Source organism: Echinops telfairi, unplaced genomic scaffold (assembly GCF_000313985.2).
Source record: "Echinops telfairi isolate 266 unplaced genomic scaffold, ASM31398v2 ScPeMD7_7468;HRSCAF=8506_0, whole genome shotgun sequence".
In the NCBI taxonomy this organism is placed as follows: domain Eukaryota; kingdom Metazoa; phylum Chordata; class Mammalia; order Afrosoricida; family Tenrecidae; genus Echinops; species Echinops telfairi.
In genome coordinates this window covers 42,448,271-42,475,752 of record NW_022111369.1, presented here as the reverse complement: position 1 = coordinate 42,475,752, position 27,482 = coordinate 42,448,271, and the positions used below count along the sequence as shown (strand labels likewise).

Here is a 27,482-nt window from a genome sequence, read left to right as displayed (position 1 = left end):
AAGCTTGGCCTGTCTTATGATTTTGAGTTTTGTCCACATTTTCCTCCCACTCTATCCAGGACTTTCCAATATAATCCTTTTCACAGCGATTGGCAGCCATAGCTGGGCACCATCTAGTTCTTTTGGTCCCAGGGTTATCATGGTAGTTCCATAATTTCATGTTGGTCTGTGGTAGTTATATAAAATACCAATACCTTTCTAATATACTCTGCTTTCAACCAAGATCCATCTGACATCAGCAATGCTGACGTCAGCACTTGCTGATTAAGATCAATGATGCAGCCTTCAGTACAGATTCCAACTCAATGTGAAGAAAAACCCTCACTGCTGAAAACAGTAGGTAACATGGTGGGAGACAAGACTGCAGTTGTCACATATTTCGTCTTGCTTGCTCCATGTACTCTTCTGATCCAAACCTCTTGCAGTTCCCTGTCAATGTTTGGCTGCAACTGTTGCTGGATGATCTTAAGCAAAATTTCACTTGCATGTGTTGTCAATGATGATGTTCTATAATTGATGCATTCTTTTGGGTCATATTCTTTGGAATAGGTACAAATATGGAATCTTCTGTCAGATGGCCAAATATGTCTTTCAAGTTTAAGTTCCAATGATTAATGATGTTCACAGATGTTTCTTCTCATTTTGAGTTGTGCTCCATCAGTAAATGAAGGTCTAGAAGGCTTTACTGCCACAAGCTTTACTCCATCTACGTCACCAGAGTCAACTATACTTTGAGAAGGAAAGTTTTCCCGTCATATTTTGAGTGCCTTCTGACCTGAGCGGCTGCTCTTCTGGCACCATCTCTGACAATGCCCTGCTTCTTTTCATGAGGTTTTCAAAATGTTTCAATGCTGTCTTTAAGGTTTTCAGTGACTAATTTCTCAGAAGTGGACAGCCTATTCCTTCTTAGTCTGAAAGCTTTCCTGAAACCTCTTTGAGTGACCCTGCTGGCACTTGAAATACTGGTGGCATGGTTTCCAGCATCACAGTAACTAACACACACATCACCAAAGTGACAACAAACTGACAAATGATAGCATCAACATCTTAGAAGATTTACAATAATTACACATCAGATTACATCAGATTGAAGAATGGAAGTTTACTGAATACTGAGGATGGCCTGATCAAGTGGCCACATAATTTGAAGGGTATGTAATTCAATCCATAACACTAGATGTTCAGGTTGTATTCCCTAAAGCAGTCTCCATGGTGATAAACGGGCAGAGAATTAATGAGTGCTCTCAGGATCAACACCAGAGAAAGAAATCAGGATTGGCCAAGACAGTTTCGCCCTTATAATGTAGTCTATAGTCTCAACAGACACTCTGATGAGCTCTCAAATGGGACTGCCCTTCAAATTTCTTACATTGGGCTGAACCCAGGCCTTTATAACTACACTATCTAATCGTTGGATATAGGCTGCCCCCCGAGAAATGTTTGGGGCTCACATATTTGCAAGAGAAGCTAGGGCTGTCACTACACCATAGAAGGTGGAAAGGAGCATGTCTAGAACCTAGCGGATTTACTGGTGCTTTGTCAGGAGTGAACGTAAATTTTCAGCTACTATGGCCCAAGTGGAAAGCAAGCTAGAGCACTAATCAGATGAAAGTTTGGGTCCATAATCACAAGGAAGCAACTTACACCTACTGATATGGGGTGCACAGCTGAATAAAATCTAGAATACATGATGGAAGAGGGAGATGACACATTAATTATAGTGTTAGAACAAGCTGCAGTATTGGCTGTACTTTGTTCCACAAATCATCTATTTTTGATTCAGATCACAGCCTGCTGCCACCTAGAAAGCTCTGTGATGAAAAGGACTTAACGACATACACTTGTGCTCTTCTGCGCTGCCTCACATCCTTCCTCTCAGCTTTTACTCATCGTTGCCTTGGCAACCAACTGCACTCAGGTGTAGCCTGTTGCCTAGGCTGAACCAAATGTTTCTCTCCACTACCACCATCTGCAGAAACTCACTCTGTGAAAATGATACATGTACACACATGGACGGGAAAAGGAGTAACCCTGGGTGCAGGAACCAGTAAATAACTCTTCTCCCTTACAAACACCAGTATGGAATATTCTTTTCATATCCTCAAAGAATAATGCCTGTCCATCACCCTCCCCCTGCCCCAGTGATCAGCTCAAAAATGCACCCTGAACTTGGTTTGCCCTCCTTCCCTATTTCATCCTTTCCAGTTCACGCTGCATTGTAGGGATCATCTCCCCCAAATAAACCCTGCATGCAAACTATCTTATTCTCTGTTTTATGGGAGAATCATTTTATAAGCTGTTTCTCTCTTTACCAAGCTGGATGCTTTGCCCAAAGGTCAGAGGTCCAATGTAGGTAATTGGAAAATGCCATGAGTGTCCTATCCGAGGACTGTCTTTTTCTGTTACTAAGGGAATATATTGTGGTCTGGGCCTTTCACAACCAACGTCAGGGGTGATCTGTTTGGGAGGATTTCCTGAAGGTTGGCCAACATAATGGCTAAGTCCTTTGTGAATATGAGGTCCTCAGGGTCTGCTTCCTATTACATCCTTGGTAAGAACAAGCCAGCCTGCACTAGCTTTCAGCCTACAGAAATGCTGGCGATCTGTTGCAAAACTATATACCATTATATTGCCCCAAAGACTTCATTAATAAGCTAAAAACACAGCTCAATTTATTTTCCCTCAAGAATAACTTGTTCTCAACCCCACACAATGACCAAAACATCAATTTCGTTTTTATCCATGAATAGAATTCCCGTATTCCCCCACTTTCTAAAATTATAAAACACCCTACCCTTTCACTAAGAAAGACTTCAGTATTGTTGAGGTTATGTCATAAATAGAAGTGTTTAGCAGATGACCTCTTGAAGAAAGCAGGGTGTTTCGCCACCCAGGGCACCATGGTCATACTTTGAATGTGTTTTACTCCAAATCTGACCAGGTTTGGTGGTTAAGTTTGGTTAATACTGGTAGCCAAATATGTCAGACTGAACTAGTTTATGCCCGAATAACAAACTTTTGGGAATGAAGATTGGGGGTTATTTCTCAAACACTATACAAAAGGACTTCAAAGCCTTCCTGGAAAAATGGAATTAAAAATGGAACTTTTCTATAAGTTTTGTGTGACATTCTTGTCTGCCCAAGGTTAAGTCATATGTTCATCAAAATCATTCAGTGATCTTAAGACCAGCGGTTCCACCTCAATATATGCTTGCATGATCACCAAAGCAAAAAAATGGGAAATGTGGCAAACTGCCTATTGTCTTTAAGTTCCACCTTCAAAGTGATACATCTCTCTTTCCTCAGATCTCGTCAGCCAAAGCAAGTCACATTAACCAAGAAATTTCAGAATTAATTTTAACCAAAGTACTTGTTTAAGTAGGAATGTCATGTTCACCCCGCAAAAAATGTAGCACAAGTAATCACTTTGAGCACAAAAACATATACTTCAAAGATAGTTAAAAACAAAAACAAGACAAGATATGCAATTGCAAAATGGCCATTTATTGCCTACAGGAGAAGGGAAAGGAAGGGGGGAGGGAAAGGAAGTACACAGGTGCAAGGAAACAAGCGTATATTTAGCCCTATACATCATGTGTGAGCAGTACCCAATCTCCAAAATGGAAAAAAGTATTTTGTCGTCTGACATAGTAAAGGTTCTTAAGCACCTCCCTTCTGAGCTGCCACAAGATTTAAAAGGCAGGACTGCTTTGTTTAGTCAATGTTCACATTAATGAAAAAATACTACCACCCAACTGTGTCCTTTTGCACGCACGTTTTGTACAGTGTCTACTGTGAACACAACACGTCTCAGCTGAGCAGTTTGGTCAAGATTCAGACTTCATCAACTGTTTAACTGTAATAAATAGAAAAATAAAGCAGCTGGTGATCGTATCAGAGAGAACGTGTTCAATAGAGTAGAACCACTTTCTCCAGGATGATGACAAGAGTGTTAAATGATCAGAACATCACAGAGCCACTCTATTAAACATTAGACACTAGCAAGCTACAGTTACATGGCACTTCATTAAATCTTCTAATTAAAATAAGTATATATTAGATTTTAAACTGATTATTAGAACACAGTAACTAATTGACTTGGTGCTTTGCTTTTTCTCAGGACAAAGGCAAACTAAATATACAATTTGAAACAGTAGAATTTGCTTGGGAATAGCTACCACACCAAGTATTTAGGGAAAAGATTGCCAAAAAAACTTTGCTCAGTTTTCTACTCATGTGCTTTGCTTTCCAATCAATAGAAATAGATACAAAAAGACACTACAGGCCAATGACTCAAATGTAACGCAAACAATGGATTACTCAACTTAATGCCAGGTAATGAAAATAACTGGACGCTCTCCTACTCAAATGGTAAATTGAGTGGAGAGTAGATTGTCCCATGGACAATTAGTTGGCACTTGTTTTATGGTTAAAAGAAATCACAACAAAAGATACAAATTAATGTGACCAATAATGGTCACATTAAATGTGACCAATGGTAAATGTGACCAATGCTGTGGTCCTCTCAGAGAAAAAGATACAGACACAAACTTCTCAAAACAAAACACAAATAAAAAACACCACAGCACCCCAACCCAGACATAACAAAACCAAATTGAAACACTCAGTTTCCTAAAAGTATCCCAAAAGCATTTCCATTACTTCAATGTCATGTTTGTTGTATGAGGCCTCAATATGCTTACTGAATGCTATTCCTCAGCTTATCCTAGATGAAAGAATTTCTTGCATTTGGACAACTGTACGAATGCCATAGTGCACTTCTCAAGTGCTGCTGGTGTTGAAAAGACTTGCTACTCACAACACTGAACAATTCCAGATCAAATCCAGTGTGGAGTAACACAACCATCCAAACTTCTCCCCTCCAAAAGTTGGCAGAGCACCGCCCAGGAATTTCACAGGTATGGGGATATAGTTTAAGCAACAAGCACAAAGAAAGGACAGTGCAGTTTCTGAATAAATACAAGCTCAAGATACGGCATCACTTACTCCATCAAGATAAAGACAAACAGGGTTCTACCCTATTCCGTAAGAAACAAAGCTGCTGTTTGACAAATTGATACCAAGCCAATCTTGTGAGCTTAGGTAACTAAGATAAATTAAGCAAATGCGGTACATGTAACACTTAATAGCTTGAAAGGAAATATAGTTGTATTATCAGTAATTAAAAGTTAATACAACACTGAAGCAAGCAAGAAGGGACTCTTTCAGCAAGGGCCACCATGATTCTAAAGCATTAGAGTTAAAAGTGAAAGTGTTAAAAGTACACAAAGAAATTTTCAAAATTTAGGAAGATTGTTATAACCAAAATAACTGTTACGTGCCAAACTATGCCTTCTGGAAGATTCTGAAAGTTGAATGCACCATACTACTACCCCAAGAGTCCTATCACTCAGCATTTGCATACCCTTTTCATAATGCGATTTATTTCTGACGACCACTTCTAATGTCAGTACATGCTGAGAATACGCTATGAATACAGTGTCATAAAATTAACATTCAATAGAAGTGCTCAGTTCTCATGTTTTGAAAGTGAACATTATTTACTTAAAAGCATTTCCATTACTTCAATGTCATGTTTGTTGTATGAGGCCTCAATATGCTTATTGTCCTTTGGTCCCAAGAATAACCCAAGTCTAACCAACTAAATGTACGCCAAAAGAAGTTACTAATAAAGCTTGCTTTTCCTGATAGTTCCCTTCTCGTTGTAGAGTTTATGGTTCATAACAGAGAAATTCATATCAAGAAATTATTTGGTTAAAAAAGTAAATATGCATGACCTTCATTACTACCTTCCTGAAAAGAACTGTTTTCTTGCTGTGGATCTTACACAGAACATTCTGCAGTATTGGTATAAAGGTCTTTATTTTTCATCCTACCCTTAATGATGACACCAGAACATATATTTACGTCATTCTGTAATCCGAAAGATGGTCTTAGCATCCTGTTCTTAAATAGATCACTGCTTTGGTAAATAAGCCAGGTAATTAGAACTGCAAGTATGGTGCTCAGGACGCTACTGAAATCACCCAAGGCAGCCATAAGCAGAAAAGTTGTCATCTGGCTACACATTTAAAATTGTAGCTTCAGTTCCTGGCTTAGAATAATGTTCTCTAACTTCCTCAGGTTGTCTATCTACAATTCACAGAGTTCTACTAACATGATGCAACTCAGAAAGAAAGGCATAATCATTTTGGAAACAAGAATTAAGCACAAGGTTATTCTAAACATATTTTCTACTTTTGGAAAAGTGGATTCTTCCATACATCAGAAAGTTATGTTTTTTTTTGAGGAGGGCAGATGGGAAACAGAAAATCTTACAAATTTAAGAACTCATGTTTTTGTCAAAACACAAGCACGGATAAGTGCTCTTTTGAAAATGTGCCACAGAGCCTTTGCTTGTTCTGAACTATTGGTTTTATGAACTGCTAAGCAAATCACAAGCTGATCTTTCAGATGTGTATGACTGAAGCTACTAATCAGTCAGCATATTTCAGTAAGCTACTAAAATGCTACAGGAACACAGAATATAGATCCTTGAATAGATAAGTGTTGTGTAAGTATTGGGCACCACCAATTTTTACTGATAGAAAACCTAGGAATGAGCTTCTGGTTCCTTCAAAGAACAAGGTTAACCTATTTTTCCTTGTGCTTTCTCTACTTTTTGCTATTTGATACTGAAAGTACTGATGGCATTAATGATTTTTAGAAACTCCTTAAAATGCAAATACAAATTTACTTTTTCATTTCTATTACTTGGTAGCTGTAACTTTATAAAGTGAAACACAATGTTGCCTTTGTTCCAGTTTGGATGCACCATCCCTCAATTCCAGAACTGAATCAAGTGATATGAGCCTTAGATCTTTCAACTTTCCCCTTTGCTTCTCTGTGACTTATAGATAACTTTAAATACAAAATAAGAAGACAAGTAAGAAACAAAGCTTTGTATTTCTGCAAACTACAACACTAAAACACAGTGGCTTCTTTAATACGGTCACACGGGATGCATATTAGTAAAATTAAATATTGGCCTATAAGTATCAGAAAAGTAATTTGAAAAGAAAAAGCTAGGAAGCAAGGCAAATGGGAGGGGGGAAAAGCTGGTCTCAGAACCCATTGTGCCAAACCTGACTTTCACATGTGATTCAAACGTTCACACGCCTTACATCAAAGAAAGGAAACAAAAATATTCAGCTACATTGTACAAAATCTTTTTTACATAAAACATCATAAATCTTGAACAGATTTATTTTATCTGAATTCTAAAAAGTTACCTATAGAATGGTGCTGGGATTCTGTTCTCTGCTTGCTTTTAGGCAGTGCTGTTGCTTAAAAGTTGACACCAGGCACAATATTTTAAAACAAGTCGACAAGCAAGGAGCAGTAAGTGGATTTGAGCCTTTCCCAGATGTCAGTCCTGAGGATGCTGCAATGTTCTCCATCACAATTGTGTAAAGCTATGAGGCGGATACTGATGCCTGAGAGAGTGGGTGACTTGACATGCACTTGTACAGGGATTGCAATGGCAAACAGTGCTGTTTTCTCTTCCTCAAACAACACTGCTGTAATAAATTTAAAGAACACTCCAGTTTGTAGAGAAATACCAGAAATCATATGTAATAATTAAAAATATATATCACAATCTACAAATGTCCAAATTTCCTTTACCTTTAGATAAAATACACAGCAGCCCCATTGCATAAAGCTTATTAACATATTCTGAGAACTAAGAAGTAAATGACCATGTATTTTACTTTCACTGAATATACACCCTTCTGTCATTTACCTCTTCCTTTTGGCTTCTCACTGCCAAAGTTCCAAATGGCATGCATTGTACAGACAATACTGAGGAGAGCAGCATTTCTGATCATCTGAATTGGCAGCTCAAAACAGATACCACTCCTTTTACAAGGGGAACAAGGTGATCTTGAGCAGTGGGCTACAGAGAAACGTGCACATGAAATCTGGGCTACCGTGCCCCAGGGCTGTGCGCCACCCAAAGCACAGTAAAATTACCTACGTCAACAAAGCTACTACACCAACATTGACTAAAACCACGTTAAAAATACACAGGATAATGAATGGTTTGAAAGAGTGCATTTGGAAGCAGAGAGAACCCAAGTACACACCTTCTGCAACAGAGTGCCTCGATCATACACAAAATAAACTTAAGCTGTTTACAATGTTTCCCAATTTTTTTTTATTTTTTCCCTCTACATTTAACTATTAAAAAAGCTTTTATTAATAAATGGGCTCCTCTGTGGTTCATATACAATCATAAGTGAACTTTAAATTCCATTTTATACAAACATCTCAAAAAATATTGGGAGTGAAGTATGGTATGAAATATTGCTCACATTGCTAATTAACATGCGCATATGAAAGGAAAATGTTTCGTTAGTGCATATACCTCCAGAGCAGAAAGTCCACCCAAAATGAAAGATTTAAAACAAGAACATACAGTAGCTGATTACAAAAAAAGGTAATGTCCACAAAATTAAGTTTTTCATGCTATTCTACTTTCCAGTACTATGCTTCAGGTAATCAATTTGCATGGCTAGATGTTGAATGCTTGAGGTATATAATAAGGGATACCTGCACACTGAGGAAAATCTGTCATCTTAAGGGTTGTTTTCTTTTTATTTCATTACTTCAGTTAACATTTTTAAAAGAAAATTTTATTTACATCAAACTTCATTCAACTGTAACGGCATTCCAATTTTAAAAGATGACAAACCACGCCTCTATCACTAGGCACTTTTTAAAGGGGGATTGATTTAGGCTTTAAATTTCTTTACCCTTCTGATATAATCTCATATGTGATTACATCATCCCACAACCCTAGTCCCACTAAAATTATCCTTTAGGGAAATATTATCTTATGTAGCCTGATTAATTTACTGTGGAAGAAATTAGTTATAAAATGACCAAAGGAAACACATCATCATTTAAATCTAATAAAACAGCTTAAGATGTCAGGTTTGAAAGAGGAGACAAATTGTATATATTTAAAACTAATTAAATAATTTAAATTTGACCTGTACTTTATATATTAGTGAGACACAAATATAGGCTATTTTCTTTTAAAATTTCATTCACATAATGAAAAACTTCTTGTTTATTAAAAATATCACATTTTGAGACTAGAAACAGTAAAGTGCATGAAAAGTTTAAAATATAATTTCAGAAAACTCTTATAGCAGCAAAAAAGCAGAATAAAGAAAAACTTAAAAACACAGACACAACCTTTTCCTGTTACTGTGCCATAACTAACATCAAGCAGCCAACCAATTCCCCCCAGAAAGTGATGCTGCATTTACATCTTCTTGATGTCACAGATTTTTCAAATGGGCCCTTCTGGGCAAAAAAAAAAAAAAAAGCATTATCTACAGCATCAACAGTGGGAATAAACCAGTAGCTTCTTAATTCAACCCTGACAGACAATGGAAACAAAGGTTAAAAAAGCATATGATGGGCCATTTGGCATCTAGAGTCAGGAAAAATTGTCCAAGGCTTTCCACTACACTGTTCTCTTCCCTCAATCCCGTCCATTGTCACCCTAAAGACCAACAGTCACCAACCTATTTGAGAAACACTTAAAATATTTGTATGGCTTTCCCCTCCGAAAACTATAATCAGGGCCTTCCTATTCAGATTACTTAACATTTGACTGTAACAGTAGAAATGATACAGAGCACACGCTATCAGTTCTTCCAGCCAAACCAGAAAGAAAGGTGAATTGGGTCAGAAAATACCGGACATTAATTTGGGGGTCATCTTAAACAAATCAAACTCCGTTTTCAAAATGTGTGGCAGTACAAATTACTTTCTGTTTCCCATAAACAACTGGGAGAGACAGGCTTAGAATATATATTTCTAATCAAGTTATAACCAACTTGACAGGGAGCCAAAAACCCAGAGCACTTCCTCAAAAACAAAACTAGTAAGAGCAGAAAAGTGTTTACCCGACAAGCTGTTATGTGCTGTTAAATGCTTGATTATGAAAGCATATTGTGCAACCATCTTTATTTTCTCACTTTTTCTTATTATGGCTAGAGGCTATATCATGTTTATACACAGATGGGACAAATTTAAGTGCTTTCTTAATGTGCAAATAATTGGGAACACAAAAATAATGTAACACAGGAAAACAGAAGTTCAAGGCAGTTTTCACTGAAAAGCATGACATCAATCACTTTAAAACTTTATAAATTTTTTTTAAATTGCCTTTTACAAAAATGGTTAGCTCATGTGAACCCATCCCAAAGAAAATATCAGTTTTGGAAAAACAAATACACTGTTGTTGGATCTCTAACTGGCATTTTATCAGTTAAGAATGTGGACTCATATTATGAAAAAGGACTAATTTAAAAACATGGTAAATTAAAAATTTGGAAAAGAGTAATACTTTGGTTCCAACCCTAGTGCCAAATGATACCAATATGCACAAAAAATGCACAAAATCGTAGAGCAAACACATAATGAAAGGAACCTGAAGCAGCAGCTTTAAGGATGGCCATACTTCACTCCTACAGACTCTGATTTACAACTGTACAGGTCCATAGCAACAGATCCCCGTCTTGGAGGGGCAGTACTCCACTACCTCCTATTAGGCAGATGAACACCATTGACAAGAGGCAGGAGTGGAGGGTGGAGTTCAAGTTGTGTTAACAGTGAGAAGTGGTCTGAAGGGATGTGTGGGTGTGGACACCCAGTGATGTTGTTCTCAACCAGCCATTGAGGATCTAAAGGCCCCAGGACACCAAGCACGTTCATATGAGTCTTGGAATAGAAAATGTAGTCAATCACACCCTAGAAAGAGATTGGGGTTGGAATTGGGAAAGAAAGAAAAAATATACACTTTAGAATAAAGAACCAATTCAAAATACATTTTTTAAAAACAATTTTTAAAAGCCAATTATCTAAGTAATCTAACTTAATAATTTATCATAAAGGACTCAAGCCTTCATATAACTTGAAATAAAGGTGACTCTATAGAAAGCATCCCACCCCAAGCCCTGCATTCATGCATAAATGACACATTGAGAAGTCAAGTACATCACACTGTATTGAAGCATCCTCAGAACTGACCTGCTGTAGTGAAATCAATGTAAGTATGATGAAAATTATACTACTCAGTTACAATACATTAAAAATAAGACTATATAAACATCTGTAGGAGCCCTGGTGTCACAGTGGTTATGTGTTGGGCTGTTAACTGCAAGATGAGCAGTTCAAAACCATGGAGAAAGATGACGCTTTCTACTCCCTTGTGGGAGTTATGCTCTCAGAAACCCCAGGCAATTCTATCCTGTACTATAAGGTCGCTATGAGTCAGAACTGACTCAGTGGCAGCGAGTGAGATATTTATATTCTTAATAAAAAGGTATAACAAGTTATATAAGTAGAATTGTAAATAAGAATTGTTCCAATTATTTGTGTATAAAGATATATGAAAGTGTCTGATACAAGTCATGGTAAGCCATGTCTTCAGATGTGCTAATCCCTGTTCAACTTCTCAGACTTGCTAAATTCGTATAAAAAAACCATATATGAGATTGTTCTATTGGCTGGTTTTCAGTTCAGAGTATTAACTTTCACTGATACTGTAAATTCTGGACACTTTAGCAAAAAGCATTCAGTAGGGACTCATAAATATCAGATGTATCTCTCAGAGTTTGATGATCCTGTGTGACTAGTAAGTCTCAAAACCAGTGTACTTTTATGTACCATTGTCTCAGGTATATATGGAAAGAAAAGTAAAATACTGCTAACCACAAGGTTGGTGGTTGAAATCTACCCATTGTTCCTCATGAGAAAAATGAGGTTTTCTGCTGTCATAAATATTTACAGTGTTGGAACTCCTATACTGTATAGGATCACTAATGAATAAGGATCAACCTGATGGCAATTTGGTTAATTTGGGTTAATTCCTCTCCAAATCAAGAGTATGAAGTAATATTTCCACATTCTAGAAGTATCTATTTATAATTAAAATATAATAAATTCCATCCAATAGTTTTAATACTCAAGAAATGATATGATCATAAGGTTTCATTTTAGCTAATGCCTATTTTTGCAGTAACACTTTTGAAGAAGTGAATGAGGTCAGATGACTTACCCTTTGCTTCAACATAACACAAACAAAATATTCTCAATAACTTATGCTAAATAACACTCCTATATCTATTCAATTTCTGAAATTGTCACCATGCACATCAGCTGCTAGAATTATAAAACGCTTTTCAAATAGAGGTCCCAAAGAAAGATGTTAAATACTCCAGAAATTAAAATGTAATAATTGAAAGGCATCTATTTTTCTGGTTTAAAATGCCCACATAGTAAGGGCTGTTCTCAAATTCTTTATTTAGCAAGTTCTGTGAACTTGCCCATTATTTGCACATAAGCATTTGTGGAGAAGCCCTCTTTTTCAAAAATAATTTTATTGGGGGCTCATACAACTCTTATCACAATCCATCCATCCATTGTGTCAAGCACCTTTGTAGATTTGTTGCCATCATCATTTTCACACCATTTTTTCTACTTCAGCCCTTAGTATCACTCCTCATTTTTTCCCTCCTTCCCCTTCCCCACCCTACTTCATGAACCCTTGATAATTTATAAATTATTATTATTTTTTCATGCCTTATACTGACCAATGTCTCCCTTCACCCACTTTTCTGTTGTCCATCCCCCTGGAAGGAGGTTATACATAGATCATTTTAATTGGTTCTCACTTTCTCCTCCCATATTCCCCTTACCCTCCTGGTATCGCTACTCTCAATATCAGTCCTGAAAGGTTTAATCTGTCCTGGGTTCCCTGTGTTTCCAGCTCTTATGTGTACCCATGTCCACGCTCTAGTCTAGTGTCAGATTTATAAAGTAGAATTGGGATCATGATAGTAGGGGAGAGGGGGAAGGGAGGAAAAAGCATTAAAGAACTAGAGGAAAGTTGTACATTTCAGCAATGCTATACTGCACCCTGACTGGTTCATCTCGTCCTTGTGACCCTTCTGGTAAGCAGATGTCCAATTGTCTACAGATGGGCTTTGGGTCTCCACTCCACACTCCTCCTTATTCACAATGATGTGATTTTGTGTTCTGGGTCTTTGATGCCTGATCCCTAATCCCATCGACACCTCGTGACACACGGGCTGGTGTGCTTTGATGAAGGCCTCTTTTATCATATTCATATAGAAGGATATGGGCGATTGTTTCTTAACCTTTTTAATTCAAGCATTTTCGTTTTAAAAGTATGGTAATATAGAAATGACAATTTTATATTAATAAAGACAATCATTAGGAAGTGTATCGAGCTATATGAGAAAACAGTAAAGACACAATGAAAACTGACACCAACTAGCTTTATGCTAAACTTTGTTTTCTAAAACAATGTAAGAAAATCATAATACAAATCTGATCATGTGAGAGAGAAAGGAAAAGTCGTCTGTCCGCTTTTATTAAATGATTCAGGCACACCCCTTTAAGGAGAAGTAGGAAAAATTTTGAATAATTTGATTTAATCTGATTATCCAACTTAACCTGGTCCACAAGTAACATAAGGAAAGGAGTAATTCTCCCAACTCTTTATCCCTCAGTTCTAAATACTAGCTTCTTCTACATCTCTATCTTACTCTTGGGCCCAAATAAACATAATTTAAAATATCCACTGGTACAATTTAGAAGAACTTTGGTGGCACTGACTGATAAGCATTAGACATCTAACCCAAGGGTAAGAAACCCTGTACAAGTCTGCTAGGAGTCAAAACCAACATGTCAGTGAGTGGGCTGCAAGGTCAGGTTACTATGTGTAGAGTCTTAAAAACAGTGTATTTTCAGTCTTAAAAATCCTATATAAGGTCGCTATGGGTCTGAATTGATTCAACAGCAGTAGAATTTTATATCTTTTAGCATGACTCAAAATGGGAAGAAATAGCTGTAAGCACTTCATTATAATAGGTTCACGGAATGCATGAACTTTGAATCAAGGAAAACCAGAAGTTGTCAAAAATGTAATGGAATGTTTGACGATCAATATCCTAGGCATTAATGAGCTGAAATGAACTAATGTTGGCTATTTTGAACCAGACAATCATTACATGGTCTACTACACCAGAAATACAATTGAAGAAGAATAGTGTCATATTAATTGTTAAAAGAATATTTCAAGATTTATCCTGAAATACAGCGCTGACAGTGATAGGATATATTCATACACCTACAAGAAAGATCACTTAATTATTATTCAAATTTATGCATCAACTATTAATACCAAAAATAAATTTAAGTTTTTCATTAACTTCTACAGTCTGAAATTTAACAAACACATAATCAACATGCACTGCTAATTACTGATGATTGGAAGGATCAGTGTGATCAGAAGATATGGCATTAATGACAGAAACAAAGTTAGCGATCACATTTTGGAATTTTGCAAGACCTGTAATTTACAAATTGCAAATACCTTTTATGAAACATAAATGGCAACTATACGCATGGACGGAAGACACAGGACAAATTCATTGTATTTGTGAAGAGAGGAGAGACACTCCCTATCATTAATCAGAACAAGGCCAGAGGCCAATTGTGGAAAATCAGATCATCAATTGCTCTCATGCCAGTTCAAGTTAAAGCTGAAGAAAATTCCACAAGAGCCAAACTGTCCTGGAGCATAGTCCACCTGAATTTAAAGACCATCTCCAAGGAGCAGATTTAAAGCATTGAGCACTAGTACCCAAGTACCAGGGGAGCGGTGGGATCATATCAAGAACATCATACATGAAGAAACCAAAGGTCATTAAAAAACACAAAAAGCAGCAAAGACCAAAATGTATGTCAGAAGAGACTCTTAAAACGTTCTTTTAAATAGAGTGGCTAAAGCAAATGGAAGAAATGATGAAGTAAAAGAGTTGAAAAGAAAATGTCAAAGGGCAGCTCAAGAAGACAAAGTAAACAGAACTATAATGAAATGTACAAAAACTTGGAGTTAAAAAATCAAGAAAGACGAACATGCCTAGCATTTCTCAGCTGAAAAATCTCAAGAAAAAATTCAGGACTTGAATTTTACTAATGAAGAATTCTAGAAGTTAAGTTATTAGACAACGCAGAAAATGTTTTGAGAATGATGAGGGAAACAAATATACAAAAGTGCTTGACACAATGGATGTATGTGTGGATTGTGATGAGTTGTACAAGCCCCCTATAAAATGACTTAACTATTTTTTTAAAAAGAACCTAAAATACATATTTAAGGTAAAGGTATGTATATTGTAAAATGTAAAATGTTTCTATAAATGTGAAGCCTTATAAATAAATAAATAAATAGATAGATAGAAAGATAAATTAAATTAAATAAATAATTGGATCTCATATATAACCCTCTCTAGACCCATCCACAAAAGAAACCTGGACAAAAATAAAGATAAATAAAGATAAATGAGATCAGTGGAAACATTTTCATAAGAAAAATGTTGAAGGAATACTACAAACATTCAAAGTAAAGCTAGCCATATTTGGGTCCCCATTGAAAGTTAGAAGTGGTATGGACAGGTAAGGATTTACTATACTGATATGCATAAAATGCTTTGAATAGTACTTGGCATATACAGTAAGCATTTTAGATGTTTTTACTATTGTCACTGTTATTGAAATTATGCAAACAGGTGTTCAAAAAGAATTCCCAACAAAACAACAATAATCACAAAGTCCAACAAACTTCCTTATGCTTAGGTCCATACTTAAACTTAATGTTTTGAGAATCTAAAAATTCCTGATTATGTAAATAAAAATGAAACATTTTTACTTTTCTTATCCCATACTTATATTTCAAATAATTTCTACATCAGCCCCGAGGCTGCCACTCACTTTAAAATCAAAGGTGTAATTGGTGTAAGGCATCAAGTTAGTTTCATAGGCGCTCTTAAGTTGGAAGCCATGTGTGATTCTCCCTTCTGAGCTTCCATTCTTTCCATTGCAGCTGAAGTTCATAAGACATTCATTATACCTTAGTTCCTTGAAGTCTTTATGGTTGTCAGCTACTCCTCCATTGCTTAAGTATTCTACAACACCTAGTGAAGTAAAGAAGAAAGGAATACTACCATTAAGCATTGAGTCCTTATAAAAGCCTAAGAACCATTGTCAGGAACTGGATCAGATGGTTTTAATAAGCTGAGTCAAATAAACTTTTATTTCTTGTTAAAAACAATGGAATCTCAGCAACTTTATATGGTTCAACCTAATAGGAGGGAAGTTATTTGCCTATTTTAAAGTGTCAAGATCACACAAGAATTTTCTCCATTTTTTTAATGGTTCTTCAGGTTACAGGTAATTTACTGGACATAGGGTGGCATTCACCAGGTAAGTCTTTAGTTTTAAATATGTTTAGAATATTGTTCCAAGTCACTACACTTCCCTGTAATAAGCTGTCAATCAACTTTGGGAATGTGTAAAATATAGCATACATTTTAAAAATCAGTTATAACAAATATAGGTTTTCTATCTTTAAAATCTCAACTTTAGTATAAGCTAAGCAACATCATTATTTTGAACCTGAATAAGATTTCACTTCAGACACCAGAAAGAACATTACACCATAAAAGTATTCCAATTGAACAAAAATATTAGCTCTGTCTAAAGACGACAGAACAAGTTTTTTTTGTTTGTTTTTAAGTTCACTGCTTTCATTGAATAAACAAACAAGGGGGAAAGTGTCACAACATTTATTATGATTAGTCATGTGGGAAATTAGTCATCCCCACTATTGTGAATGGGTCAGAAGGCACTATCATTTATCTAGTATCTACAATACTATGTCTGGCATGCTCTAATGTGCTTTAGAAACAAACTTCACAAACAACTCTATAAGATGAATACGGCTATTGTGTCCTTATTACAAGTGAGGAATTTTATCACAGATGCATAGTTAGAAAGTGACAGAATCAAGATCCAGTCTTGAGGGTCTAGCTGTAGAGTCAACTCTATGCTGTAGTGCCAAATATGCTTAAACAGATCATATGAGATAGGAGAAAAACTTCTTATAGTTGAGGACAATTAAACTCAGGGAGAAAAAAATCTCAAAATCTTACGAAAAGAGAATATGGTTAAAGTGCCAACTAGGCTGTGTCAGAGATGAAGACAGACATTTGTAAAGGATAATTTCAGCATATATTTGCTACAGAGGAAAAGGAAAGGATATTTTTAACTTTTATAAATATTCCTATTGTCAACATCAGAGTTGGCTTATATTTATTATTTTAATTACACTTTAAAAGCTTAAGTGATAATATACAAAATTTAGACTATGCCTTGCAACAGAAAAAAAGAAAACTTTCAAATGCTTTACATTTGATGTTTTTAAAAGTTTTACGTGACACAAGAGGAGCACTGGTGGAGCATAAGTTAAAGCTCTCACCTACTTACCAAAAGACTGGTAATTCAAACCCAGTACTCCACAGCTACTCCGCACAGATGTGGCCATCTGTTTCCATAAAGATTACTGCCTTGAACATCTGATAGATGAGTTTATTATTTTCTACAGGGAATCCTATGATTCTATGAGTCAGAATCAACTAGACAACAGTGGGTTCAAAAGTTATATAAATGAGGGCAAAAGTAGTTAAGTGTGAAATCCTAGGAGACTTGTAATCACGCCTTGCATCTAATATCAAGATTCAATTATTTTTTGTGAATTCACTTAAAAGTACTAATGTCATTAAACTAGAAATCACCTGTGCTGAGTATTTTCTGCTTGTCCCATATCGACTACAAATCTGCCTTCCAGCTTCCTTCTAGTGACTTAATCTCCCAGTTGGGTTTGGTCAATGACAGCACTCACTGGAGATTTTGCCGGCTTGCCAAGAGTGGTCTACATCCCACAATTCAGAGACACAGCTCCTAGGCATAGAAGTAATAAAGGGCCCCTAGCTCTTCTACTGCAGAATATTTCATATTTCGTTGTTGGTTTCCTTTAACCCTGTCCACAACTTAGACAAAACTTCTTTTAAAACTCCTTGAAATTACTCCAATTCCCATCCCTATAATTCTAATACATTCTTTAATTCAGAAGAGAAATCCAATACTTAAAAGTTATGATTTAGCTGACTCACTAACTAAAAGCAAAGAGAAAATATTATAAATACCTGAATCTGGCAATGAGTTAAGATCCGCACATAGCACCAGCGGGATGGAATTAGGATCTGCAGTTGGACTGCCAGGCCTACTAGAGGCTTTTTCCAGAATGTTCTTAACCTCTGAGACAAACATCATGGTCTGGATAAGTTTCACATCAGAATACTCTGGGTCCCAATGCATGTGGGCATTTGCCACGATAAGCAGCTGTTTGTCTGCAGCATGAATAGGCTTCATACCTAAGTTTAAACATTAGAAAGAGGAGGATACAGTTACACTTTAGGTGCCAAGAAAAGTAGAATGGATTTCTTCCCCCAAAGGTTCACAGTCCCATCTTTATTCTTTTCCATGAATTTACATTTATTTAACAAAGTACTTCTTAAAGGCTGAAGTATGTACTGAGATCCTGGTGAGAAATACTCCTCTACATTAGTTGTTTTGTTTTTGTTTTAATATTTACATTTAATCTTCACTTACCGACTATTTTATAATTCAGCATGTCATATCTATAACCATTGTAAAAACCTACTAACTATTTTGTGCATTAACATATGTCTAACAGTAAAGGAAAAAAACACCTGGGTACAAAGACAAAGTAATGCTGGCTGTGATAGTTAAGAGTATGTCAATATGGCTGGGTGCTGAACCTGAGTGGTTTGGCAATTAGATGATGATGTACTTATCCTCCATTTTGTGATATAATATGATCAACCTTCATTTTTCACATAAAGCCAATTCTCGAGTAATATCCTGGTCTTTGAAAGTTAACTATATCACTAAGCAAGGAGTGGCTATATTTTATTTTTGGTGAAAATATACACAGCGGACCATACTCATTTAACAGTTTCCACATGTACAATTTAATGACAACAATTTTTCTCACATTGCATCACCATTCTCACCATATACAGTCTCTGTCACAGGATTTTTGGGGGAAGAGTCAGGGTTCAAACCCAAACAGACTCGCTGTCATGGAGTTGATTCCAACTCACGTTGTTCTTAGGTGCTGTCGAATATGTTCCAGCCCATCAAGACCCTGTGTACAACAGAACAAAACACAGCCCAGTCTTTCGCCACTCCCACAATTACTCTTATGTTTGAACCCATTGTTACAGTGATTGTGTCAATCATCTTGTCAAGAGTCTTCTTTTTGACTACCTGCCTTCTACTTTACCAACCAAGCATGATATTCTTGTCCAGGGACTGATCTCTCCTGATACGTTCAAAGTATTGTGAGCAAAGTCCTTGCCGCTAAGGAGTACTATGGCCATACTTCTTTCAAGACAAATGTGTTGATTCTTTTGGCAGTCCATGGTACTTTCTTCAGCACCATAATTCAAATGCATAGATTCTTCTTCGGTCTTCCTTATTCCATGTCCAACTTTCACAAGCACAGGAAGCAACAATCCTATGGCTTGGCTTAGGCACACCTTAGTCCTCAAAGTAACATTCTTGCTTTTCAACACTTCATAAAGATCTTGTGTAACAGATTTATCCAGTGCAATACATCCTTTAATCTCTTAACTTCTGCTTCCATAAGCACTAATTTTATCTAAGCAAGATGAAATCCTTTACAACTTCTATCTTATCTCTATCATGATGTTATCTATTGGTCCAGTTGTGAGGATTTTTCATTTCTTGACAGAGCTGTAATCTCTACTGACGACTGCAATCCTTGATCTTCATAGTCTTGTTATGGTACCTTAAAAAATATGTACTTTTTGTGCTATGGGAAAAATAACTATTTGGAAGGCTGACACATTTTTGCTAATAATTTTGCTAATTATCTCTTTTTAAAGTGGCCACTTTTCTAAATCATTGAAGCTTAGCAGTAAGTTTACAGAGATGCTGCCCCACAGAAAATAGGAAGTTTTAGATGGGTCAAATATTTTAAGGATGATCTGAAAGACTTCAAAGATGAGCCAGGAGGAAAGCACTGTCAACCTCAATAAGTAAAGGCTGTGGTTGAAGTCCAGAGACTGCTGGAAGAACACCATGTAATTAGCACTACTGTGGTAACTCCTTAAATTGGAATCGCACACATTTTGTCATTTTCAATTCTCAGAGAGCATCTTGGCTTCAACAAGTTTTTGGTTCAAGGGAACTTAAAACAAGATCAATGGGTAGATGTATCCATCAGTATCTTAAGTAACATCAAAGCTAATGAAGACAATTTTATAGATTTAATAATGACCAATATTCTGAGAGTAAGGACCGATAAAACCAATCTTCCAAGGAAATCCCCTAGGCCAGTTAAATTCAAGGCAGTGAAGTCAGCTCAGAAGGTTATAGTAACAGTTTTCTGGGGTTCCAAAAGAGTAATCTAGATAAAAAGTTTTAAAGGACCTAGATCAATTGCAGGGGTTTATTATAAAGAAGTGATAAGAAAAATGGAAATTACATTTGGAAGAAAAAAAGCAAGAAAGATGCATTAAGGAATCTTTTTCCATCACAATTTCACTCCTCAAGATTTGCAAGAGTTGTCCTCTAAACATTTCCTTGGAAAACCTTTTCCCATCCCACACTACAGCTTTTATCTTGCCCTCTATGTCTGTACACTTTTTGTTCCCAGAACTCAAAGAGCACTAAAGAGGAACATTGATTTGAGTCCCTCAGGGATGCCTTAATTGCCCTTTCATGTAGATCCAACCATAAAATTCACTGCTATCAAGTCAATGCTGACTCACAGTGACCCCCAACCCCCACGCCTTGCGTTTTGAGACTGTAATTATTTACGGGAGTAGAAAGCCCGGTCTTTCTTTCTACCTTGGAGATGCTGGTGGTTTTGAATTCTGACCATGTAGATTGTAGCCCTACGCATAACACCGCTATACACCACCAGGGTTTCCTCTAGGTGTAAATCAGGGAAGGGATAAGAGAGATGGAAACACTTTCTTCAGAAGTGTATAGGCAAGATGGAAACTATCTGGAGAAACAACAGCTTTACATTTTGATGGTTTATAAAGCTCTTTGAAAAAAATAAAAAAAAAAAAAATAAAGCTCTTTGATTTTGTTGCAATACTTTTTGACTTACCCTTCTATCTACCTCTAAGATTGAAACTATACACAGTAATGACTTAATCCCTAGGGCTGTGAATGAGATGAGAGTACTCACACTTTCCATTTTTTGCACTTTAATAGTTGGAATTACTAAACATACAAAAATTTCTACTGACTGAAATGTCTGTAAAAGGTTTAATTCTGCCATTAAAATATAAACTCTTAAGAAAAGAGCTTTAATTTAAAAAAATACTTTTATTAGGGCTCCTACATCTATCACAATCCATACATTCCTCCAATGTGTCAGGCACATTTGCATATATACCGCCATCATCGTTTTCAAAGCATTCTCTTCCCACTTGAGCCCGATATCAACTCCCCATTGCTTCCCGCTCCCTCCCCAGCCCACCCTCCCTCACGAACCCTTGATAAGTTATAGATTAGTTTTTCCATCTTACATTGTCCTCTCACCCCTCACCCACTTTTCCATTATTCGTCCCCCTGAGAGGGTGTTCTAGATTGATCCTTGTGTTCGATTCCCCCTTCCTCCCCTAATCCTCCTAGTATCTCTACTCTCCTTGTTGTCCCTGAGGGGGTCTATCTATCCTGGATTCCCTGTGTTGCAGGCTCTTAATCTGTAGCACTGTGCATGTTCTGGTCTAATCTGATTTGTAAGGTAGAATTGAGGTCATGATAGTGGGGTGAAGGAAGCACCAAAGAGCTAGAGGAAAGTTGTGTGTTTTATCAATGCTATACTGCACCATGACTGGCTCATCTCTTCCCTATGACCCCTCTGTGAGGGGATGTCCAATTGTCTACAGATAGGCATTGGGTCTCCACCCGATGCCCCCCTACCCCTGCCCAATTCACCTTGAGTATGGTTTTATTCTGGGTCTTAGATGCCTGATAGCTGATCCCATTGACACCTCATGATCACACAGGCTTGTGTGCTTCTTCCATGTGGGCTTTGTTGCTTCTGAGCTAGATGGCCGCTGGTTTATCTTCAGTGCTTTAAGACCCCAGACACTACATCTTTTGATAGCCGGGCACCATCTGCTTTCTTCAATACATTTGTTTATGCACCTAATTTGTCTTCAGTGATTGTGCTGGGAAGGTGAGCATCACAGAATGCCGGATCATTAGAACAAAGTGTTCTTGTGTTAATGGAGTACTTGAGTTGAGGCCCAATGTCCATCTGCAACCTTAATTCTTAACATATAGATATGAGTGCATAGTTCTATTCCCCTCATTTTATATATATTTATTTATGTATGTGCATGCCTGTATTTAGGCCTCTATAAATGTCTGTTGCCTCCTGGTTCTTTTCTCTATTTCCTTTTTACTTCCCTCTTATCCCACCATCATGTTCAGCCTTCATTCGGGTTTAGTAATTCCTTGCAGCTATATTGCCCTTGATTGAGTCCCACTAGGCATCCTATGACCTTCCTTCCATTGATTTTAGTTTACTTGTTGTCCCCTTGTCCCTGGGTTGGTCTTCCCCCCCTTCCTTTCTACCACCTCCCCTTCTCCCATATCCCCCCAGAACCATTGGTCCCATTCTTTTCATTCCCGAATTGTTTATCCTATCTTATCTAGATAGATTATTTAGATAGACATGCAGATAATAAGTGCAAAAACCAGGCAAAGCCAAATAAAACAACAAAGGAAGTCAAAACCAACAAAACAATAACAACAAAAAAACAAAATAATAATAAAAAGAAAGCCACTGACAAAAATGGAAAAGCCTATAAATAGTTCAAGGTCTGTTTGTTGGCCTTTGTGAGTGTTTTCCAGACGAGTCTGATGGGGTGCCACACTATCTCCAAAGTCTATTTTGGTATTCCCCAGGGGTTTCATCAATCTGCTCCCCCTGCCGCATGCCCTCGGTGCCTCACCCCCGTGTGATGGGGCCAGAACGTGCACTATTCCCGCACTGTATCTCCAGGGCTGTCCCCAACAGCATCATGGTTCAGTGAGGAATGACGTGTCCCATGGTGGGGCCAGCCCTACGGTCCTTTCCCATGCACTGTCTGCTCTGAGCAGACACATCGTCCTTGAGGCTTGGTGGACCAGGATGTCCTCTCCTCCCTCTCCATCCCTTTGCATTTCTCCTGTGTGCTCTAATCTGACACGTCCCTCTCCCCAAGCTGTGGCCCCAGTGCTGTCAAAAAGGGTTTAATTTTTGTCTACATTTTGGCACAAGTAAGTTTCCTTCTAATCTTACCAAATTACAATTATCTATCATGCTGAGAAAACAAGCAACTGAAATAACTGTCACACGTGGCAGAAAAAATCACTTTCCAAAGCAATTTAATCCTAAGAAAATTTCGTAGCTAATGTTTTCTAAGCTATCTTCTTTTTCTGTATATTATTATGTCACTTTTGGCTATAGAAGAAATGTTCAATATATAATCAAATTCAAAGGACTGTAAAATTCCCAAAGAAACTCAATTCCGGGGGTGGGGGGGGCCATGCCAATTTTTAAAGAAGGATGAAATTGAAAGACCATAAAGTAGATAAAAATGAAAAAGAGGAAAGAATTCAAAATCCTTTGTGAAAACCTGTCTTTGATACTGATAAACTGAAGAACAGCAAGAAAAATAGGTTTAACAGATATAAATGATAAGAATAATTTTTATCCATTTTCTTATCAAAAATATTTTGATGTTATTAAGTTTGAGGGTATAGCTAGGGATTAATGTGGTCTGAAACCTTCTCCTTCATCTTGCCTAAAATGTATAAATAAAAAATTAAGTGCTCAAAAGCAAACAGAGAAAATGAGAGGCCTGGGAAATACAAAGAATGCTGACTCTGAAGGAAGCTATAAATAATCTAAATACTAAAGAAAAGTACCAGGTACAATCCTACTTGACAATGACTGAAATATAACAAATCAGACAAAAACATGCCCTGGAAGACCAAAAATCCACTAAAGAAGTTAAAAGTCTGGCTAGAAAAACAATCAGGTCTCATAATTTCTAAACTCGGCCTAATAAAAGCATTTGCTACTTCAAGACAGTTTTTCCAATTAATGGCATATTAACAAATCTTCCTTTATACAGAATACCTGTTAATTTCCCAAGACATTTTTGGTCCTTTACATAGCAATTAGTGCTATTTTCTTACCCATCTCCCATAACTTTCGTCAAAAGGCAAGACAGGAAAATAACTATGCAATAAATAATAGTAAGATCCTCTCCACTTGCTTACAGATGGGAAAATTGTCAATGGTGTTTATTTTTAAGAATATTTTAAATTGCACTTACCTGCTCCAAAGAGTTCTTTGTGGACCTCTAATACCACAGCAACACCAATGTTATCTTTTGTCATTACTCTGTTCAGCATAGCTTCGGATCCATCTGAATTAGCCATTGCTACTTGGTTAAATTCCACTGTATGCTTCTGCACCAATGTAAATCTAAAAGTACAATTCATTATTATCACTTTAGGTAAATTATCATGTTGAAAGGAATTAAATGAAGGGTACATGATGCACACAAAGCATTGTCTCCCTAGTCCTTCTTTTCTTCCTACAAGAGACCATGCAATACACTTCAGGCCAGTGAGACAGGCTGATTAATGTCAAAACTTTCTGGTAAGCTATATGTAGCAAATATGGTATATCTCTTTCACCCTTTCATACCTTTGCTCCTTCCAGCTACTGCCTGGATGAATAATGATCGCCCAGGAAAAAGCAAATGGACAAAAGTCAACCTTTAAGGATAACTATGAGACAGAGCAGACAGAGACCAAGGAACTTCATGGCTGATAAGCCAAGGACCAGAGAGACAGGTGTGCCAGCATGGCTGAGAAGAGGTGCTGATAACAAAAGAACTGTATCCTTACCATTGTGTAACCTGTTAGTTTCCTTAATAAGCCCCCATAATCCTGTATTTTGGCTATGAGTTCCGAGGGCCCACTACAATGAATTATAAAAACCACCAGAGAAGTTTTAAAGGGGGAGGGAGGAGTTGGTGTCAGAATAGAACTGAGAGTGGAGTCATATCTGACCACTGTGGAACTGTATTCTCTTTCTCCCTGCAGAAACCAGAGGGTCATTTCCTCAGTGAACTATTGTCTTCTTCCTTCCAACCAGTTGTGCCAAATTTCTTGGCACAGATATTGCCATCTGTTTGTCAAATAATTTCAATCGATACAACTATCAATTTCTGAAGCCATGAGGGTTTGTTTGGTTTTTTTGTTTATTTATTTTTTGTGGTTAATGCTTTCAGTCTAGCTTCAACTTCTTCCTTCAGTATCTTCAATTTTTAATCATATCCTCTTGAAATGGAATGTAGACCAAATCTTTTTGGTACAGTGATCTTTTGATGCTTCCTACAACAATCAGTATTTTGCCCTTCCCACACAACTCAACTGCCAATGAGTCAATTCTAACTCACAGCAACCCTATAGAACAGAGTAGAATTGTTCTACATGGTGGACTCTGAAGCTGAAAATCTTTACAAGAGAGACAACCTGGTGAAACAGGAGGGGGCTTTGAACTGTTAACCTTGTGGTTTGCAGCTCAATCTTTAACCCACTATGCTACTAGGGCTTCATTTTGCTCAGAATCCTTCAATGTAGCAACTCGAGCCTTGAATATTTTTCTTTCAACTTAAATGCTGAGCATGTTCTTCCTTTTGATTTTCTAACTTCAAGTCTTTCCACGTTTCATTACAGTATTTGTTTCCTCAAATCACCCTTTGAAATCTTCTGTGTAGTTTTTCTTACTTCATCATTTCTTACTTTTTCTTTGCTCTACATTCAAAAGCAAGTTCAGAGTCTATTCTGACATCAATTTTGACCTTTTCTTGGTCTTTCTAATGCCCATTTCCTTTCTTTGTGAATGATATCTCTGACGTCATACTACAATTTATCTGGTCTTTGGTCACTAGTGCCAAGTGCTTCAAATCTGTTGAGACGGTCTCTAAATCCAGATGGGTTATACTCAAGGCCACATTCCCGCCCTTGTGGGTTTATGGTTTCTTCAGCTTCACCGTGAACTTGCAAATGAGCAACTGATACAGTTATGCAGACAGCCTGACCTCATTCGGATTATATTGCACCTCTCCACCATCTTTTCCCAAAGATGTAGTCAATTTGGTTACTATTTACTCGACTTAGTGAGGGTCATGTGAATAACTACTGTTAATGTTGAAAATGGCTATTTCCAATAAATAAGTCATTGGTCTTGTAAAGTTCTATCATGTGATCCTAGTCACGTTTATCAACAAGGCTTTATTTTCCAAGTATTGTTCCTCTTTCTCCGCTCCCAATTTTTATATTCCAAACACCAGAATTAACAATGTATCTTGATTGCATGCTTCCTCAATTTCAGACTTCAAAAATGGGTAAAAACCTTGAAGTTCTATATCTTTTGCACTGGTAGTTAGTATTCTGAAGTGGTACTTCAGAATAGATCTTAAAATGTTTTGTTTTGTTTTGTTTTTTGGTGACATGACACTGTTCCTCTTTGTCATTCTTGGCATTGTAGCTCATATGATTGATTAAAATGGCCAATTGAAAAATATAAAATAATAAAACTTTCAAACCAAAATAGCCAATAACCAGTCCATTCAGCCCAAGAATGCTTACATTTTTCAAGAATTCATTTTTCTTTGATTCACATTTGACACACTCCACTAATGACAGTGTGTTTTTTCATGTGTCTTTTTATTTGGGTCCACTACAGGTTAACTTTCACACAGACATTTTTAACTACAGAAAGTGAGCTCCTTTCTGTGGGGGTCATCTGAGGCTCCCACTGTTTGTTTTCCCCCCTTCCTTCATAGTAGCGAATTAATCTCTAATAAACTTCTAATACCAAACTCTAACTCAGAATCTTTCTTTTAGAGAATTTAAATTACAACCAGAGGTATTATGGCTCCATTTTACCAAGGGCCACCAGGGCTCCTTGATAATGTGTCTCTATCAATAAAAATATTAAATAGCTTTGTTATAATAAACAGAAAATTTATGATAATGATGGTCAATATACTCATACAGATGAGGAAACTGTGGCCAGGAGCTGAGAAAGTTTTTCTTCCCTTACTATGCTAAAACTTCAAGAACCCAATTCTTATACCAGTTCTCTAATCACATTTTTTAGAGATCTTTTAATACAAGACATATTCATCTTAACTTAGAACTCTAACTGCTTAAAATAGTCATTCTTGTTGGCTTACCAAATTTCTTCTTCAGCTGACTTATTATTAGTCTTCCCATTTTGAGGATATTTCTCCTTAACGGAGATTATGAAAGCAAAATTGAAGTTGTATTAAAAAAGAAACCAATCCTACTGGTGTTGATCACAACTCATGAGGAGTCCTGGTTGTGCT

At 36.9% G+C, this 27,482-nt stretch overlaps 1 protein-coding gene across 1 annotated transcript in view; it reads right to left on the bottom strand.

Annotated features, from left to right (window-relative positions):
* Positions 1-6,947: 6,947 nt before the first annotated feature.
* CNOT6L (CCR4-NOT transcription complex subunit 6 like) overlaps positions 6,948-27,482 on the bottom strand; it is a 61,183-nt gene continuing 40,648 nt past the window's right edge. Inside the window, exons 8-11 of the mRNA XM_004703216.3 lie at positions 24,411-24,562; positions 18,156-18,383; positions 15,883-16,085; positions 6,948-10,830 (exon numbers count right to left, since the gene is read on the bottom strand). Of these exons, the coding sequence (XP_004703273.1) occupies positions 10,618-10,830; positions 15,883-16,085; positions 18,156-18,383; positions 24,411-24,562 (796 nt within the window). The 3' untranslated portion in view covers positions 6,948-10,617. The remainder of the gene's footprint in view (positions 10,831-15,882; positions 16,086-18,155; positions 18,384-24,410; positions 24,563-27,482) is intronic.